This window comes from Mustela nigripes, chromosome 15, assembly GCF_022355385.1.
Source record: "Mustela nigripes isolate SB6536 chromosome 15, MUSNIG.SB6536, whole genome shotgun sequence".
NCBI lineage: Eukaryota > Metazoa > Chordata > Mammalia > Carnivora > Mustelidae > Mustela > Mustela nigripes.
In genome coordinates, this window is record NC_081571.1 from 10321425 (window position 1) to 10342622 (window position 21198).

The 21198-nt window shown below is 39.0% G+C and overlaps 1 protein-coding gene across 1 annotated transcript in view; it reads left to right on the forward strand.

Moving 5' to 3' along the window:
• Window positions 1-536: 536 nt before the first annotated feature.
• PAN3 (poly(A) specific ribonuclease subunit PAN3) overlaps window positions 537-21198 on the forward strand; it is a 140409-nt gene continuing 119747 nt past the window's right edge. The window contains exon 1 of the mRNA XM_059378238.1: window positions 537-1686. Within this exon, the coding sequence (XP_059234221.1) occupies window positions 1257-1686 (430 nt within the window). The 5' untranslated portion in view covers window positions 537-1256. The remainder of the gene's footprint in view (window positions 1687-21198) is intronic.

The window sequence follows — 21198 nt, forward strand, 5'->3', positions numbered from 1 at the left end:
ATCTTTTACAGAGGAGAGAAACGAAAATGTTAAAATTACTTTTCCCTTCATAGCAAGGAAAAACTTTTTTTTTTAAATATAGCGCAGCAATATTTAAATATTAAAATATTTAATTTTGCTGAGGGAAAAGCTATCTTTTTAAAAATGAGTTTCAAATCAAGACTAGGCTGATTGGAGAAAAGCAATCTAGCACATTTATAAATGAAAAGTTCTGAGGCTGCCTAGGCATAGTTGTCCCCAGGTGGCATCTTATTTTTCATATTTTACTGAGGCCTTTCGGTAATTATAAATAGAGAAAACAGGTGCTGCACTGAGCAGGGGGTTTGTCCAAATCAGCCTTTTTTTGGCTCAGTTTTTTGATAGGAGGCCCAGAACTTAAGGTAATCAGTCCTGCAGCTCTCATCACCTTCAAGGAGAAGGAAAAAGAGGAAGGTAGTGAGAAAAGAGGTAGGGGAAGTGTGGCAAACAGATGAACTATTCTCCAAATAGAGCAAGGGCTTAAGCTCCTTGCTAAGGTGCGGCCCCTCAAACTGACCGTTTACATTCTGTTAATTTTGTCTTTTCAATTCAAAAAGGACGCCTGGCTTTATAAGTACGAGGATATACAAAAAAGGAAGGTATTCATCCCGTGAGAACTTCACCACCCTAATCTGCGTCCGGGAAAGCCACCGCGGACACCCCATCCATTGGCCGGCCCGCTCGCGGATGCCCCGGGGGCCGGACGCCTAGCGAGGCATCCCCTCGCGCTCCCGCTACCCACAAGCCACCGCGCCTCGGCGCGCCTGCGCAGCGGCGACGGCCCTCTCAGGAAGAGGAAAATGGAATAAACAACTCGGAGGAACCAGAGCGCGAGAGAGCGAGTGGAGGCAGAATTTAAAAATAAACCGGCTCTCCACCCTCCCAGCCCGTTCGCCGCTGCCGCTCCCCCTTCCCTAGTCCGCGCCCTCGAAGGCCCCGTCTGGGCCCGCGCGCCCACCCCGTCGTCCCGCGCGGCCCCTTTAAGAAAAGAGAACGAGAGAGTGAGTGAGAGAGAATCCCAACTCTCCCCCCCCCCCCCCCCCCCCCCCCCCCCCCCCCCCCCCCCCCCCCCCCCCCCCCCCTCTCCCCGGGCGGCTCCGGCTCCCGCAGCGGGACAGACCCACCCGCCCAGGCTTTTATCCGGCACCGGTAGCGTCTTCCTTCCCTCCCCGGTCTATGGTGGCGGCGGCCGTGGCTGCTCCTCGGGCGGCAGCGGAAGACGAGGCTGCGGCGTTGCCATGAACAGTGGCGGCGGCCTCCCGCCCCCCTCGGCCGCCGCCTCCCCTTCCTCCTCCTCGCTGGCGGCGGCAGTGGCGGTGGTGGCCCCGCCGGGGGTCGGGGGTGTCCCCGGCGGGGCGGCGGCGGGAGTGAAGCTGAAGTACTGCCGCTACTACGCTAAGGATAAGACTTGCTTCTACGGGGAGGAGTGTCAGTTCCTGCATGAGGACCCGGCCGCCGGAGCTGCCCCGGGCCTCGGCCTCCATAGCAACAGCGTCCCTCTGGCTCTGGCGGGCGCGCCCGTGGCCGCCTTTCCGCCCGGAGCGGTCCCGGGCGGGGGAGCCGGGCCGCCTCCGGGGCCCAAGAAGCCGGACCTAGGGGGTCCGGGTGCAGGAGCCGCAGCCGGCGGAGGAGGCAGCAGCGGGGTGCTCGATGGACCGCGGCTGGCAAGTGAGTGTGGTCTGGGCAGGGAGGGCCGCCCCGGCCTGGGCTCGGCGGCGGAGCGAAGGCCTGGGGCCGGCGGAGCGAGGGCCTGGGGCCGGAGGGGGCCCGGATGAGGCCCTGCAACGAGCTTTGCCGGCGGGTGCCCCCCCTTCACCTCCCTAGGCGGTCTGAGAGGCCTAGGCCGGGCCTGAGCCCTCCTTCCTTCTTCCTGCTTCCCCTCCTCACAGCCCTAGGCGAGCCGGGGAGCGAGGGGAGGCTGGGTTCCCCGGTACGTGGGTGGGTGGACTGGGGTGCTGTGAGTGGGGGCGGGGAGGAAGGGGGATGGGCTGTGGCGTGCGGTGTGTGAGAAAGGGGGTGTCGTTTCCGGGGGGTGTGGAAAGGGGCTGGGTTTGCAGGCACATGTGTTTTGCGTGCCCGTGTGGAGTGGTGTCTGAGGAGTGTTGAGGTTCCCTAGTGGGTGTGTGTGGGTAGGGGGCGGGAGGTGATGGGCGGGCTTAAGGCTTCCCGGAGTAAGTTGAAAGAACGGAAAAAGTTTGTGTAAGCCTGTGGGAGAAAGATTTTCCAGGCAGGAAATGCTTTCTAAGGATTAGGAGTGAAGGGACAGCAGCTTTTATATTATGTTTAGGTTTAGTCGAGAGTTTAGCGTGGGAATTTATGAAGACTTGCATTTCAGCGTAGTCTTCCTGAAGCCAACATCAGTTTGCCGGTATCAGTAGGAATCCTGAGTAATACAACTTGGTATCAAGCGGACTCTTAGCATGGAGCTTTGAAAACGTCCTGGGCAGCGTTCATTTGTGTGCCACTGAGCACTAGAGTTCGAATATCTTAAGGCTGTTGGTATTTTTTACTTTTTCTCTTGTCATTATCTCTTACCTTTCAACTTTTTAGTTTTCAGTGAGTGGAGTTTACAATCATTAGTGTAAATGCAGTCTATTTTACAGAAGCAGAGCAGGTGGCAGATTTTTCTTTTTTGTTTCTCAGTATATTGACTACTTTCTTTCTTTCTTTTTTTTTTTTTTTAAGCGTATTGACTATTTCTTAACCAAAAGGGGGAAAAGCTTACTTTCTTGGGCATTCTAAACAGTTTTTAGATCTTAAAATAATTTGATAGGCAACTTAACTTGGACATTAATACATTTTTGCTTTTTTTTTGTTGTTTTTTTTAAGCAGTTACTTGCTTTTTGAGGATTATTTAGTCTTTTCCTAGAGACTTGCTTTTTAAAAAAAAAGATTGCTGTGATGGACTTGACTTTAATGCCCATGTATTTGGCTAGATTGATGTGCTCAGAAGATTAATTTGTAACTAAAAGTGTTTTGTAAAAAATGGTTACTTTATTGGTGGAAATTTATCACTTTGGAGTAGCAACTTTGCATTTTCAAGGTAAACTTTTGCTGGCTGTGTGAATTGTGGCTCAAAGTAATTTGATCAGTGTTTGAATAGTACTGGGAACCTGGTTGGTGGCTTTGTTACATACAAAAAGGCATTTTCAAAAATGCTGGCATCCGATTTAATATGTTATTTTTCTATGATTTTCTAATATATGGAAGTAGTAGATTTGGGACGTGAAAGATAAGATAGGATATTGTAAACAGGTGAAGATGGGAGGTCAAAAAAAGATAGTGGCAATAGCTCAAAGGTAGGATCATTCCATACCTCAGAAAAAGAAAGTAATTGTCTGGGATATAGGATCTTGAGAGAATAGGTAACTACTGCAAAAGAAAGCATTTAAAAATTTAATAGTTAGCCATTTAACAGATATTTGATTAAATAGTTGAGTAATGTATTTAGGTTCTGTAGGGCTTGCTTTAACTTGCCTGGGTGAAGCCTGAGGCTTGTCTTTACTGTTGTAGACTTGGTAACTGAATAGTATATAGATTCTGACTCCTTTTAGATGAGAGCATTTTGTTTCATATCAGTGAGTGGCAAATAAACTTGCTCAGGAATCAGGAAAAGAGGACTGTGTTGGTAATTTAATGACTGCTTAGAATTTTTACACTTAAATGTTTAATTTTTAGTTTACTTTCTACCTTTTACTGGATTCTTTGCTGTATCTTTGGAAAGAGGCTTGATTTGTTAAGTGCATGAGGTAATTTAATGAGGCAACACATCCTAAGAGCTGCTATCAGGAGAAATTTAAATTTTTTAGTTGTTGCCTTGATCATCTTAGCATCACGGTTTTATTTTGTTTTTATTTTTTCTTTGCTCTTCTTTAAAGGTGAGGTTGTATAGTGCTTCCTTAGCAGAGAGGTCACAAACTGATCTGCTCTGATAAGCTAGATTTGCCTGCAGAAATATTTTGTTTCGGCTTCATGGAATCTTCTGTGTGTGCATGTGTGTGTTAAAAGTTTTTATTGAGGTATACATACCTCGGTAAAGCATACAAATCATAAGTTTTTGGAATTTTCACAAGATAAACACATAGTTTATCATCAGTACTATGATCAAGAAGTAGGACCTAATCAGTACCCCCCAAAAGTCCTGCTCTTGTCCCCTTCCAGTCAGTACCCTTTCCCAGATGGGACTTTTGATTTCTAACACCACATTCTGACGCAGTAGATTCATTTTTCACTTTTTTTTTTGAACTTTATAGGAATGGACTTCTTCCTTTAAATCTTTCTGTGAGATCCATTCCTGTGATGTAGAAACAGCTTCTGTAGTTTAATTTCTGTATAGTGTTAACATTGTATGGATATACCACATTTTATTTTCCCATTTTACAGGTGAGCAGTGGAATGTTTCCAATTTTTGTTATTAAAAACATTTCGAACATGGTTTTTGATGAACAAGTCTATGCATTTCTCTGTTGGATCATCTAGGAGTTGAATTGCAGGGTCATAATAGGGTATGCATATGTTCAGATTTAGTAGATAATTTCTGAAGCGGTTTTACCATATTTACATTCCCTGTGGCAATGTGTGAGAGTTCTAGTTGCTCTACCTTCTCACCAGTACTTGGCATTAGCTCTCTTACAGTTTTAGCCATTTCGCTGGCTCAAATTTTATGGGTGGATTGTAGTTAGTTAACAACATTAAAAAATCAAAAGATGTACGATAGAAGTAGATTTCAGACTTCCTTTGAAAGGCAGCTCTTACTCATATTGGAATTAGGACCATTGCAGCAAGACTCTCAGTTTTGCCTTAATCTCTGACTTAGGTGACTTGTGTGTCTGGCTACTTTTGGCGTTTGAGTTTTTGACCCTTCCTTTCTGCTTTATGTTTGCAGAATTTCTTCCTTAGTGTTTCAGATCATGTTAAAACTTAAGAGGTAAATGCAAAAGAAAATTTTATCCTATTTTGCATTGGAAAACTGAAACACAAAAGCCTTTTTTTCTTAATATACTTAGTTGCAGTGATGTTTTGGTCTTGTGAAGGAACCATACTTTAATTTGTTGCTTACCGTTTATGTATACAGAGTATTATATTTTCTTAGTCCAGTTCTCCAGCCCTTCTGCTCACCTGGCAGTATAGTAGTAAACGTTCTGGGATTCAGGATTGTTGTTTGGGAAATAACAGTTTTTGCTTTTTTTTTAAAGAAGAATTTTAAAAAAATACTTTAAGGAAGTATTTAAGTTTTTTAAGAGAGAGAGCTGGTGGAACCGGTGGTGGGAGGTTTGGGTATGCCAGTGGGAGAAGAGGCAAGGGGAGAAGTAGAGAGAATTGTAAGCAGGCTCCACACCCAACTTGGACCCTGAAGGGGGCCTCTCTCTCACAACCCTGAGATCATGACCTAAGCAAAAAATCACGAGTCAGGTACTTAACCAGCTGAGCCACTCAGGCACCCCTGAAGATGTATTTAAGGTTTTGACATTTCATATTTCTGTTGGACTTGGGATTTTCTGAGGCTTAAATATTGTTTGATTTGGGTTCAGTTGAATTACTGATTCTTGACATTTTAATAATGTAATTCTAATTTTCAGCTAGCTAGACTTCTAATCTTTAAGGTGCTCAATTTTCAGCAGTTAAACTATATTCCAATGTTTATATTTTATGTACATTATTTGAAATCTAGTGGATTTATTTATTTTATCAAAAACAGATGTATTTCTCAGTTCAGTTAGTTTAGTTACCAGTGAAGGCTTTGATGTAAGACACATCTGTGGTGGAATCCTGGCTTTCTTATTAGTTTGGGATCTTGTGTAAAGTTTGAAACTTTAAGCCTCAGTTTTTCTTATTTTAAAAATGGGGGTAATAGTAGCACTTACTTCAGTTGAGGTAAGGTTAATGGGATAGTACCAGTGCATTGCTCAGCCCATAATGAGGTTTTAGTTGTAGTTGCTGCTGTTAATCAGTATTATTAATAATAAATCTGTAAGTTGTGCATTTTTTTTCTCCAATTTTTGAGAATATACGTTTAAGACCAGTGAAATACTTAGATTATGGAATTTTGTGTAGTTGTCTATCCAAATGGAAGAGAATAATGGATAAATTTAAGTTCATTTACTTTGGATTAAACTGCGTTTAAGTCAGGATTTTACTTACCTAGAATTACAGAATTACACTATTAGCTAACAGGAAAGTGAGGAGTGGGAGTTTGTCATTAGGATAGCTGGCATAGGTTTAAACATTTTTATTGGACAGTGGATAACAAAGACTTTATAATACCATTCATTTCACTCATTTTATATTGCGCTTGCAAGGTGGCAAACTTTGGCCAAACTCGGTGTAAGGAATATAACATAGAATAAAACGAAATTCTGCCCTAATGGAGTTTCTATTCTAGAGGAGAATACAGACACAGGTGTAAGATAATATTAAGCCTTGATAAGTTTTATGAGGACTATTCAAAAATGGATGTGTTTTCATAAGTTGAGGTAAGATTCAGTTAATGAGTAAAAGTGCATAAAAGTGTACCTTCTTTCCATAGAGTGCATTTGAAATAGCCAGAAAGGAAGATAAATGGTTGTCAAAACAAAGCAAAATATCTTTATATTTTTGCCCTTCTATAAGATTTTTCACTTTTTAAAAGATTTTGTCAGAGAGAGAGAGCGAGAGAGAGAGAGAGAGAGAGAGCAAAATCGGGGGTGGGGGAGTAGGAGAGGGAGAAGCTGGCTGCCAGCTGAGCAGGGAGCCCAATGTGGTATTTCATCCCAGGACCCTAGGATCATGACCTGAGCAGAAGGCAGACACTTAACTAGCTGAGCCACCCAGGTGTCCTGGATTTTTCCATTTTGAAATGAACCTTCTATTTTGAGATAATTGTTGAGGCACATGCAGTTTTAAGAAATGATATACAGAGAACTTGTTGTTCCATCACTCATTTTCCTTTGACAGTAACATGTTTCATAACTGTACTGCAGTATTTTTTTTTTAATTTTTAATTTTTTATAAACATATATTTTTATCCCCAGGGGTACAGGTCTGTGAATCACCAGGTTTACACACTTCACAGCACTCACCAAATCACATACCCTCCCCAATGTCCATAATCCCACCCCCTTCTACTGTACTGCAGTATTAAAACCAGCATTGATTGATATAGCCCACTTATCATATTCATCTTTTTGTAATCTGATTTGTACTCCTCTGTGCCCATACGTGTGCATTTAGTTCTGTGGGATTTCTCACAAGTATGTTGGTGTAAATGCCAACACAGTCAAGACATAGAACAGTTTATCACCCTCTAGTTGCCCTTTCGTAATCCCCCACCTTACTCCCTCCCCAAGCTTGACAACTACTAATTTGCTCTCCATTTCTATAACTTTCTCATTTCAAGAATGTTTAAATGGACTCATATAGCATGAAATCTTTTGGGATTAGTCCCCCTCCGCCCACACAGAGCATAATTCTTTCAAGATTCAGCCAAGTTGTGTGTATCAAGAGTTCTTTTGTATATATTGCTGAATTTTTCCTCTTAAAGATTTGTGCTAGGAGCATTTATTTACAGACTTGAATATTTATTTATATATTTTAGGGTTGATTTTCACTTTATCTTTTTTTTTTAGTTATGAAACTTTATTTGTAAAAATTTCCATTGGCGCAGCAGTGTATAAAGTCAAAGTAGATCAATCTTACCTTATTACCTGGGGTTGATCGTTATTAATATAATGCTTTTGTGCTCCTAAAAGCTCTGCCTCCAAATACAATTACGTGAGGGTTAGGGCTTCAGTATATGAATTTTGAGAGAAGTGTGTGCATGCACACACTGAAGTTTTGTAGCAGTATTTCTCACCTTTTTTCTGTATTAACTTTATATCCCATTTATAAAATAGTTTAGTTTGAGATTTTATAAATGGAATATGATAAAATACTTGTTAGCTTTTAGAAAGCCAATATATACAAGTATTTATGTCTTCTACAGTTGTATAGGAATTACTCCTGGACTGGCAGTTCAGAGATTTTGATTTTTAGTGCTCTTACAAAATCACTTTGTGATCTTAAGCTAGTCATTTAGTCCACATGGAAATAATGTTTATCTGTAAAGTGGGAGAATGGGGATAGAGTACATGTTGTCCAAGATGCTTTTAGCTCTAAAATGCTCTGTTTTCTAAATGTTCATGTTCTAGAAAACAAATTACTTCATGTTTGATCTTTAGATCCTCTTCCCCTCCCAACAGCTCTTAAAATACAGACTTCTCAGCAGTTTAACATCCAGTACAGGGAAGGGCATGTTGATCTCACTAATCTTGGCTGGGCTAATTGGTATGTAGATAACAATCCTCTTCCATAAAAAAGCTTTCCCCTTTTTTGATGTCTGTTTTGTTATTTATTTTTTCTTTAAAAAATAAAGTTATTTTTTTCTTTTTAAAGTAAACTCCACACCCATCATGGGGCTTGAACTCAACCACCCCAGATCAAGAGTTTCGTGCTGCACTGGCTGAGCCACCCAGGTGTCCTGTTGCTATTTTTCTAAAGCGAGTTTTTAATTACATTTTTATTATAAAAATTCCAGCTTTAAAAAAAAAATGGGAAACAATGTCTTGTTTTTGGAACTAAAGATGTAACACATACGCAGGTTAAAAACTTAAATAGCACAAAAGGGTACTCAATGAAAAATAGTCTCCCTCTTTCTTTAGTTGCCTGATTCCTTTCCAAAAGATAGCCACTCTTTCTAATTTATAATGTGTACATTCAGAAATACTCTGTGCCTATACAGTCATTTATGTGTTTTATATTTCCCTGTCTCTACCATCTACTGACACACATACGCGTACACACACGGAAGCACTTTGAATTTTCTCACTGAATTTCATATTTTGTGGTTTGTTCCACATTCATACATAGAAATCTACCTCGCTCTTTTTAAAGGCTGCATAATATTCTACTGTATGCTGTATTATTCTTTTTAATGGATAGCTAGATTATTTATAGTTTTATTACAAATAATGGCACTAAGCTGTTGTATCTTAATGCATTATGTACATTTATACATAAACTCATGCAAAATATATGTACATATATTAAGCATATAGAATCTTCAGTAATTTGGTAAATCATTCAGACTTGGTACATTAAGAAAAAATTATGTGGGCAGCTACCATATGATCTCACTTATATGTGGAATCTAAAAAAATCCCTGAGCTCATAGATTCAGGGAACTGATTGGTAGTTTCTGGAGGTGGGGAGTGGAGGGATATGAGAAATGGATGAAGATGGTCAAAAGGCACAAACTTCCAGTTATAAGTAAATCCTGAGTATGTAATATATAGCAAGTGGTGTATTGTGTATATGGAAGTTGCTAAGAGAGTAGATCTTGAAAGTTCTTTACATAAGAAAAAAATGGTAACTGTGTAGTGACTGATGTTAAATAAATTTAATGTGGTAATCATTTTGTGGTATATGCATAAATCCAATCATGTTGTACACCTAAAACTAACACTATATTCCATGCCAATTATAGCTTGATAAAAAAAAATCTGTATTTTACACATTATTAGCTGAAATAAGATATTTGAAATAGTCATCAATATCAAATCTACGCCAGCAAGATTTTTTTCCCAGTGGCTCAGATATCTAGAGATAGTTTTATAAATCAGATCTTTTGTAACTTAATAGATTAGTATTTGTTAATAATTTCAGGGAAATTTCATTTGTATATTTAATAAAAGACATGTTATTATTTAATAATCTTTCATTGTTTATCTGCATTTTTGTTTTTTTAAGATTTTATTTATTTATTTAAAGATTTTATTTATTTATTTGACAGAGAGAAATCACAAGTAGATGGAGAGGCAGGCAGAGAGAGAGAGAGGGAAGCAGGCTCCCTGCTGAGCAGAGAGCCCGATGCAGGACTAGATCCCAGGACCCTGAGATCATGACCTGAGCCGAAGGCAGCGGCTTAACCCACTGAGCCACCCAGACGCCCTAAGATTTTATTTATTTATTTGACACATAGAGATCACAGGTAGAGAGACAGACGGGGGAAGTGGGGAAGCAGGCTCCCCACTGAGCAGAGAGCACGGTGTGGGGCTCGATCCCAGAACCCTGGGATCATGACCCGAGCTACCCAGGCGCTCCTGCAGGTTTGATATGGTTACCTTAGGGTTCTTTAATAAATTAGGTAGAGCATGAAAGAGCTGGAAAAACGGGAAACAACTTTATATATTATTAAATATAACTTTATTATTTTACTTATCTTTTCCTAAACTTATTCTGTTGTTTAATATTGCTTTTCCTGAATCTGACTGTATACTTGATTGAAAGGATGAGAACAGATGTGAAGAAAAACAACATAGAATTGGGCCTCTTAAATTTCGTAAGTGACCTTTTATGGCTCATAGACTTTATAGAAATGGTAGCTGTCTCTGTAAAAGAGCCTTGACGATGATGGGACAGGGAATTTTCTTTCTACTCCCAAGGCTTGGAAAAGTGATAAAGGCAGTTTTTAAAGTAAAAATTTCAGAAGAGTTTTCTGATATATATTTTAAAAAGATTTAATGTAAACAAAATAATGTATTTGAAAAACAGATTTTTGGCAGACTTTCAGCTTAGCATAATTAGGTCTGAAAGTAGTGATTCATTCATTTTATTTAATTATTTGATTAATACACATTTACTGAGTACTTGCTCTGTGTCAGCCACAGTTTTAGATTCTTGGGATACGTTAGTAACCGATAAATGATAGATTCCTTCCTTTGTGAGCCTTCCATTTTAGTGGGTAGGGTAGGCAGTATTTGTAAACAGAATCCCCCAAATTTTATATATTATAAATTTATATATTACAGAATTTGTTAAAAGATTTTAATTGCTATTAAAAAAAACCAACTCTGCTCCTAACTTCTCATTAAACTATGGGTTTGGATGATCTTACACTAATATTTTGGCACGGAGTAAGCTGGTTTTAGAAATACATTAATAAATTCTGATTTACTCTACTGAGAAAGCAAGAAGAATGGAATACTCAAAAACATTTATTTATTGGCAGATTGAGATTGCATAGAGAAAGCAATCATCTTGGCACAGATCCTAAACGAGAACTGTCTTGTTGTAAGACATGTTTCAGTAAGTAATCAAAGGGGCAGTACTAAATATTAAATAGCTTCACGTGACAACCCAATTTATTTAGTTGTTTATTGTCAAGTTTGTAGCCAGTGTACATTGGAAGGCCTGTGGTATTGTAGTGCTCCTCAGAATGCACTGTTTACCAGAGTCTTGCTGTTCTACATACAGTTTGTCTCTGATTCTGGAAACTAAGTAATGTATATCTTAAATTTTCAGTTCAAAACAGTGAACTATGTATATTCCACTGTGAAACACTAGAATCTCAGCTGAGCTCTTATTAAGCCACTGTGATCTATGTAAAATTGCTGTTTCAGGATTTTTTCCCCCCATCTTCTCAGAGGCCTTGGTGTGTCTATCTTGGTGCAAAGGTATGGTAACTTTCATAAGGGCCAGTTTGCCAGATAGAATTTACAGTTTTTAAAACAATGTTAACTTGCCTCTGGAGGTATATTTTATGCAGATAACTACTCAGTAAGTATGATTTGGTATATGTATACTCTGGGCACTGATTAGAGGCTTAATTATCAAGTTTTTATTGAGCACTTTTGTGCCAGATACCGTACTGTATCAGGGAATGTAAAGATGTGTGGTTCTGGCCATTTATGAATGGGCAGTCTAGTAAAGGATTTTGAAATGTATAAATTTGGGCACAAGTATGATACAGTATAGGTATAAAGTTGTATACAAACAGACTCTATTCAGGGATATTTTGGAAGGTCTCATGAAGAGGGAATATTTGAACTATTTTTTGAAAGATTTATGAAGCATACCTGGTAAAAGAGAAGGGCATCCTAGGCAGATGACAAGGACACAGATTTTGAGAGACAGCCGTGTGCATGCTTGTGTTCTGTAGTCTCCTGTGGTGGAGAAGAGGCTTTATTATGGAGAGTGGGATCAGATGATAGATTTTGTGGCCACATTGTGAAGGTCCTTGTAGGCTGTTCTCAGTGCAGTGGTAAGATCTATGTCTTAAAGAGATAACCATAGGAGTTTTTGGCTTCCAAGGGTGGAGATAGGGAAACAGTAGCCTTGTGGCAGTGGGAGAGAGAAATGCCAAGGACTTGATTTAGGCATTCGGACACATTTGAGAGAGATTTGGTGAAGCACCTACTTCAGAGGGTAAATGGGAGAGAGAAAGGAGTTAAGAATAAATGAGTTTTTAGCTTAAAAGTACTTGTAACACATTGTACTTGAAGATTTAATAATAGGTCGTTGTAAAGGTGAGTCTATAGGAAGGGCTGAGAGGAATGTAGTATAGTGATTTTTGTAGCCTTTGAAGTAAGTTTGTTCTGGTTTCAAATTTCGTCTCTGGCACTGCCACCAAAATAGGCAATAATGATATATATTTTAAAGGACTGATGAGATTGTATATATAAGCAATACATGGCAGCTGGTATTATTGTCTATCTGTCTATATGTAATTTATCTATCAGAACCAGAAATGAATGTTTCAAAGCAAGAAAATGAGCATTTAAGAGGGGAAGATTGGTCAAGGTAAATGGCTAAAAAGGGAAGTTCTTAAAATTCTTAGCCCTTTATTATCTCAGTTGAGTTGTGGTTTAATACTATGTTATCTACTTCTATTGAGAATTAATATAAAAAATGTTTCTAGAAATTTTTCTTTTATCTGTATTGAAGATGCATGATGATCAGTACTCCAGATATAAAAATCCTTATAAAAATTTTTCTGAAAAATTTAGTACTAGGAAGTATTTTTGCTCAAGGAATTGGTATTGGTTATTTTACTAGGTGAGTATTTTTAACTTACATTTTTCCTTTTTATCTTGGCTGCTTAGGAACTTAATGTTCAATTGAGATACTTTTTTAAAACTTATGTTTATTGGTTTAATAATCCCCCATTTAATCTTTTATTTTTATTATATGTGTGTATTGGGGGAGGGTGATTAAACAACAAATTTATTGTCTCACAGTTCTGGAGCCTAGAAGTCTGAGATGAGGGTGTTGGCTGGGTTGCCTTCTTCTAAGGGTTGTGAGAAATAATCTGTTCCATGCCTCTTACCAAGCTTCTGGTGGTTTGCCTGCCGTCTCTAGCATTCTTTGGCTTGTAGAAGCATCACCTTGATCTCTGCTTTCATCTTCACAAGACCTTCTTCCTGTGTGTGTGTCTGTGTCCACATTTCCCCTTTTATAAAGTCATAAGTTATACTGGTGTCAACTTACTACAATTTAAATAAAAAATTTGAAAAGGAAAAAAGAAAAAGGAAACTGATAATGAAACCAGGAAAAAAAAATTGTACTGTAGGATTCACCTGAATAACCTCATCTTAACTAATTACATTTTCAATGATTCTGTACTGAAATAAGAACATTCTGAGATACTGAGATTAGGACATCAACATGAGTTTTGGGAGGATACATTCAACTTGTTGAGTGGGTAAAAAATGAGATAATGCACATAAAATTACATTTGACTTATGATTGATGCTGTGTGCTACTAAGGCCTTTCTTCTCTTTAGTTATCATCAGTGTTGGTTAATGATGCCTTAGAGTTAGGTAGAGAATCTGGAATGTGGAATGGTCTCTTTATGGTTCTGCACAGAAACTTTATCACAAATATAATATTTGTAGCCATTAATTAGTTTTCTCATAGTTCCCTTGGACTTTTTTCTTAGTTTCAGGAGCTTTTGAGGGAAGTCCAGTCTTTCACACAGACCTGTACGTCTTGTCCAGCCACCTGCTTTGGATTCGAGTCTTTTCTTTCAGACAGTTCCTATGGGATGTCTGAAATATTCCAAGCTACCTTTTCATCATTTAAAAAACTATGTGAAAAACTTCCTCTAATGCATTTTATACAAAGAACATGTTAGCTTTTCATCAGAAAAAGCAAGATAACTTTTACAAATAAATTTGTAAATGGATCCAAATGATAACCACAAAAAAGAATCATTAGGCACATAGTATCATCTAGGCATGTCATTGTACTGAATTATTCTCACAACAGCCCTGGAAAGCAGTTGTGATAATTTCTATTACAGAGGAGGAAACTGAGACTTGGATTAAATATGTTGTCAAAGTGAGGTGCATGGCTGGCTCAGTAGAGCATGTGACTCTTAATCTCTGGGTCTTGAGTTCAAGCCCCACGTTGGGCATGGAGCCTGCTTAAAAGTAAATAAACAGTTGGAGGTCAGTGGTTGGCAACTGGCTGAAGCAGATCATATGGGCAAGTTGTATTTGCTCAGTCTGTACCAAAAGGTTGGTGCCCCTGACTGCTGAGTGGGTGGAGGAGCCCCTGTTTCTTGGGCCTTCATCCACCTTACCATCATCTAGCACTTCTGCTTCTTAATTTTGTAATTGGGAAAATTGGAAGCAATGATACCATTTACATTGGTATTTTATGAAGCTTGGATGTGAAAGTCATAATATAGTGCATCTTTTATCAACTTTTAAAGATACCTATTTTTAAAAAGGGCTTAACTGTATTTATACAAATGTGCTACTAGATTAGATAATACCAAAAAAAAAAAATAGAAATAGTTCCAAATCTCAGTTAATAGATAAGTTAGATGGGAAGATGTTACAGAAACATACAAGAATTTGAAGATTTAAATAGTTGAAGGCAGCAATAAAAGTCAAAGGAAATGTGTATATATTTTTAGTCAGATGAGTGGTATAAATGATATGGTAAGGGGTAAAGGTTTTAACAGCTTGGAATAATTGGGCAGTGCATTCTAGAGACATGAGAAGAGGAAAAAAAATATTTATGATGACCTATGAGGCAGTTTGCATAGGTTGCTTCACTTGAGTCCCTACCACAACTCTGGGTGAGATGCTGTTGCCTCCTTTTTCAGATGAAATGAACCTTAGAGGATTGTTTGCTCAAGGTCATACAGCTAGTGAGTGGCAAAAGTAGGATTGGAACTCATTGTGTAATTCCAAGTATTTTTTTCTTTTCCATCATATATCTGGATCTGAAGAACATAGAGCTAGGGGTGTGTTTGTGTGTGTGTGTGTGTGTGTGTGTGTGTGTGTAGGAATTGATGGTACTCTATTTGTAAAGTGTAGACTTTGAAAAGTTAGTGAGTGTATCATTTTGACTGGAGGAGGGAGTTCAATAATGTTATGATTATTGTAAAGATATTTTTATAGTAGATGTGTATATATATTATTTTTTACTTTGATTACACTATAATCTTTGGTCTTTTGGAAATATCTTTGTATTCATTTTTTTCACTGATGGATACCCACTTGTTTCAAGCATGTTTATTGAATAATTCCTTTTTTCTCCACTGATATTATAAAATAGCCTTTTAGAAATACAATTTACATGCTCTGTTCACCCTTTGTAAGTGTGCAGCTCAGTTTTTAGTAGATTGTATTATAGAGTCGTGCAACTGTCATGATTCTTACTCTGTTTCATTGTTTTTCATAATTTTTCATTGAGGTTTGCAGAGTAGATGGTATGAATTTCATTTTACAAGTGATGGTACAGTCTACATTTTATAAGTGTTTTGCCCGAGACTTTATGGCTAGTAAGTGGCAAAACTGAAACTCAAACCTAGTACCTTGGGAAATGATAGAGATTGAGAACAGATTGTTGGGGGCTTTTTAATGTCAGACTGAGAAGTTTGGGTTTCATCACATAGGGTAAGCATTGCCAGCATCTTGGCTATGATGTCCTCTTCAGCAGACAAAAACCACTCAGTTTTTTCAGGGGTCACTTTTTGTATTCTGTGGAACTGTAGACCCTGAAGCTCCTTCATGTAGAAAGGGTTCCTTAGTCAGATAAATTTGGGAAGTACTCTGTCTCCTTTTTGAATTATCACAGTTCACATTGTAGACATAGGCTCTGAGAAGTTGTGTAGTGAAGAAATGGATTTACTTTTAGTTTTTTGAGCTTTTTCCCCTTGACTTCAGAATTCCTTTTGGGTAACATTAGTATATTCTAATGTTTTTGGAAAGTTAAACCCATTTCATCAAGAGGAGACAAGACTGAAGATGATGAACATTTATTTAGTGAAGCCGTGAGATTGGTTTTGTTTTTTCTTTTTTTTAAAGTGGGTTATCATCATATACATTCATATGTTAACAATGGCAGGGTAACTGCTGACAGATATAGAAGTTCTGATTCTCTAGGTACTGAGAGATCCTTTGGTTCAAAGTTTGAACGTCTCATCATTTTAAAAGTGCAGGCTTGAGATACTTGGAGGGAGGAGTCAAGATGGCGGAGAAGTAGCAGGCTGAGACTACTTCAGCTAGCCGGAGAGCAGCTAGATAGCTTATCTAAAGATTGCAAACACCTGCAAATCCATCGGCAGATTGAAGACAAGAAGAACAGCAATTCTGGAAACAGAAAAACAACCACTTTCTGAAAGGTAGGACCGGCGGAGACGTGAATCCAAAGCAATGGGAAGATAGACCCCGGGGGGGGCGGCCGGCTCCCGGCAAGAGGCGGAGCAACGTAGCACAAAATAAAAGTCTGTTCCACTGAGGGACATCGCTCCAGAGGCTAAACCAGGGCGAAGCTCAGGCGGGGTCAGCGTGGCCTCAGGTCCCGCAGGGTCACAGAAGGATCGGGGATGTCTGAGTGTCGCAGAGCTTGCGGGTATTGGAACAGGAAAGCCGGCTACAGAGACAGAGCCGACAGTAAGCTCACAGCTCGGTGTTACCTTGAACTGGTCGCAGGCTCGGTGAGCTCGGATCGCAGCCGGAGGTCAGGCAGACGGGAGTAACTGGGCGCTGTTCTCTGAGGGCGCACTGAGGAGTGGGGCCCTGGGCTCTCGGTTCCTCCGGGCCGGGCTGAAGACCAGGAGGCCGCCATTTGTATTCCCATCCTCCGGAACTCTACGGAAAGCGCTCAGGGAACAAAAGCTCCTGAAAGCAAACCTGAGCTGATTACTCAGCCCGGCCCCTGGTAAGGGCGGTGCAATTCCGCCTGGGGCAAAGACACTTGAGAATCACTACACCAGGCCCCTCCCCCAGAAGATCAAGAAATCCAGCCGAGACCAAGTTCACCTACCAAGGAGTGCGGTTTCAATACCAAGGAGAGCAGCAGAATTCCAGAGGAGGAGAAAGCAAAGCACAAATTCATGGCTTTCTCCCTGTGATTTTTTTTAGTCTTGCAGTTAATTTAATTTTTTTTCTTTTTCATTTTTTGTTTTGTTTCTCGCCTTCTGGTAAAAATTTTTTTTTAACTTTTACCCTTTTCTTTTTTAACGTTTTTTAACTAGTTTATCTAATATATATATTTTTTCTATTTTTGTTCATTGGTTTTCCTTTTTTTAAAATTTTTTACTTTTCTTTTTCTTCTTTTTTTTTCTTTCTTCCTTTTTGAACCTCTTTTTATCCCCTTTCTCCCACCTCACGATTTGGGATCTCTTCTGATTTGGTTAAAGCATATTTTCCTGGGGTTGTTGCCACCCTTTTAGTATTTTACTTGCTCCTTCATATACTCTTATCTGGACAAAATGACAAGACGGAAAAATTCACCACATAAAAAAGAACAAGAGGCAGTACCGAAGGCTAGGGACCTAATCAATACAGACATCGGTAATATGTCAGATCTAGAGTTCAGAATGACAATTCTCAAGGTTCTAGCCGGGCTCGAAAAAGGCATGGAAGATATTAGAGAAACCCTCTCGGGAGATATAAAAGCCCTTTCTGGAGAAATAAAAGAACTAAAATCTAACCAAGTTGAAATCAAAAAAGCTATTAATGAGGTGCAATAAAAAATGGAGGCTCTCACTGCTAGGATAAATGAGGCAGAAGAAAGAATTAGCGATATAGAAGACCAAATGACAGAGAATAAAGAAGCTGAGCAAAAGAGGGACAAACAGCTACTGAACCACGAGGGGAGAATTCAAGAGATAAGTGACACCGTAAGACAAAACAACATTAGAATAATTGGGATTCCAGAAGAAGAAGAAAGAGAGAGGGGAGCAGAAGGTATACTGGAGAGAATTATTGGGGAGAATTTCCCCAATATGGCAAAGGCAACGAGCATCAAAATTCAGGAGGTTCAGAGAATGCTTCTCAAAATCAATAAGAATAGGCCCACACCCCGTCACCTAATAGTAAAATTTACAAGTCTCAGTGACAAAGAGAAAATCCTGAAAGCAGCCCGGGAAAAGAAGTCTGTAACATACAATGGTAAAAATATTAGATTGGCAGCTGACTTATCCACAGAGACCTGGCAGGCCAGGAAGAGCTGGCATGATATTTTCAGAGCACTAAACGAGAAAAACATGCAGCCAAGAATACTATATCCAGCTAGGCTATCATTGAAAATAGAAGGAGAGATGAAAAGCTTCCAGGACAAACAAAAACTGAAAGAATTTGCAAACACCAAACCAGCTCTACAGGAAATCTTGAAAGGGGTCCTCTAAGCAAAGAGAGAGCCTACAAGTGGTAGATCAGAAAGGAACAGAGACCATATACAGTAACAGTCACCTTACAGGCAATACAATGGCACTAAATTCATATCTATCAATAATTACCCTGAATGTTAATGGGCTAAATGCCCCTGTCAAAAGAAACAGGGTATCAGAATGGATAAAAAAACAAAACCCATCTATATGTTGCCTCCAAGAAACTCATTTTAAACCCGAAGACACCTCCAGATTTAAAGTGAGGGGGTGGAAAAGAATTTACCATGCTAATGGACACCAGAAGAAAGCAGGAGTGGCAATCCTTATATCAGATAAATTAGATTTTAAGCCAAAGACTATAATAAGAGATGAGGAGGGACACTATATCATACTCAAAGGGTCTGTCCAACAAGAAGATCTAACAATTTTAAATATCTATGCCCCCAACGTGGGAGCAGTCAACTATATAAACCAATTAATAACAAAATCAAAGAAACACATCAACAATAATATAATAATAGTAGGGGACTTTAACACTCCCCTCACTGAAATGGACAGATCATCCAAGCAAAAGATCAGCAAGGAAATAAAGGCCTTAAACGACACACTGGACCAGATGGACATCACAGATATATTCAGAACATTTCATCCCAAAGCAACAGAATACACATTCTTCTCTAGTGCACATGAAACATTCTCCAGAATACATCACATCCTCGGTCCTAAATCAGGACTCAACCGGTATCAAAAGATTGGGATCATTCCCTGCATATTTTCAGACCACAATGCTCTAAAGCTAGAACTCAACCACAAAAGGAAGTTTGGAAAGAACCCAAATACATGGAGACTAAACAGTATCCTTCTAAAGAATGAATGGGTCAACCGGGAAGTGAAAGAAGAATTGAAAAAAATCATGGAAACAAATGATAATGAAAATACAACAGTTCAAAATCTGTGGGACACAACAAAGGCAGTCCTGAGAGGAAAATATATAGCGGTACAAGCCTTCCTCAAGAAACAAGAAAGGTCTCAGGTACACAACCTAACCCTACACCTAAAGGAGCTGGAGAAAGAACAAGAAAGAAACCCTAAGCCCAGCAGGAGAAGAGAAATCATAAAGATCAGAGCAGAAATCAGTGAAATAGAAACCCAAAAAACAATAGAACAAATCAACGAAACTAGGAGCTGGTTCTTTGAAAGAATTAATAAAATTGAGAACCCCCTAACCGACTTATCAAAAAGAAAAGAGAAAGGACCCAAATAAATAAAATCATGAATGAAAGAGGAGAGATCACAACTAACACCAAAGAAATACAAACTATTATAAGAACAAACTATGAGCAACTCTACGCCAACAAATTTGACAATCTGGAAGAAATGGATGCATTCCTAGAAACATATAAACTACCACAACTGAACCAGGAAGAAATAGAAATCCTGAACAGACCCATAACCAGTAAGGAGATTGAAACAGTCATTAAAAATCTCCAAACAAAAGCCCAGGGCCAGACGGCTTCCCAGGGGAATTCTACCAAACATTTAAAGAAGAACTAATTCCTATTCTTCTGAAACTGTTCCAAAAAATAGAAATGGAAGGAAAACTTCCAAACTCATTTTATGAGGCCAGCATCACCTTGATCCCAAAACCAGACAAGGATCCCATCAAAAAAGAGAGCTATAGACCAATATCCTTGATGAACACAGATATGAAAATTCTCAACAAAATACTAGCCAATAGGATTCAACAGTACATTAAAAGGATTATTCACCACGACCAAGTGGGATTTATTCCAGGGCTGCAAGGTTGGTTCAACATCCACAAATCAGTCAATGTGATACAACACATCAATAAAAGAAAGAACAAGAACCATATGATACTCTCAATAGATGCTGAAAAAGCATTTGACAAAGTACAGCATCCCTTTCTGCTCAAAACTCTTCAAAGTGTAGGGATAGAGGGCACCTACCTCAATATTATCAAAGTCATCTATGAAAAACCCACCGCAAATATCATTCTCAATGGGGAAAAACTGAAAACTTTCCCGCTAAGTTCAGGAACACGGCAGGGATGTCCATTATCACCACTGCTATTCAACATAGTACTAGAGGTCCTAGTCTCAGCAATCAGACAACAAAAGGAAATTAAAGGCATCCAAATCGGCAAAGAAGTCAAATTATCACTCTTCGCAGATGATATGATATTATATGTGGAAAACCCAAAAGACTCCACTCCAAAACTGCTAGAACTTGTACAGGAATTCAGTAAAGTGTCAGGATATAAAATCAATGCACAGAAATCAGTTGCATTTCTCTACACCAACAACAAGACAGAAGAAAGAGAAATTAAGGAGTCAATCCCATTTACAATTGCACCCAAAACCATAAGATACCTAGGAATAAACCTAACCAAAGAGGCACAGAATCTACACTCAGAAAACTATAAAGTACTCATGAAAGAAATTGAGGAAGACACAAAGAAATGGAAAAATGTTCCATGCTCCTGGATTGGAAGAATAAATATTGTGAAAATGTTTATGCTACCTAAAGCAATCTACACATTTAATGCAATTCCTATCAAAGTACCATCCATCTTTTTCAAAGAAATGGAACAAATAATTCTAAAATTTATATGGAACCAGAAAAGACCTCGAATAGCCAAAGGGATATTGAAAAAGAAAGCCAATGTTGGTGGCATCACAATTCCGGACTTCAAGCTCTATTACAAAGCTGTCATCATCAAGACAGCATGGTACTG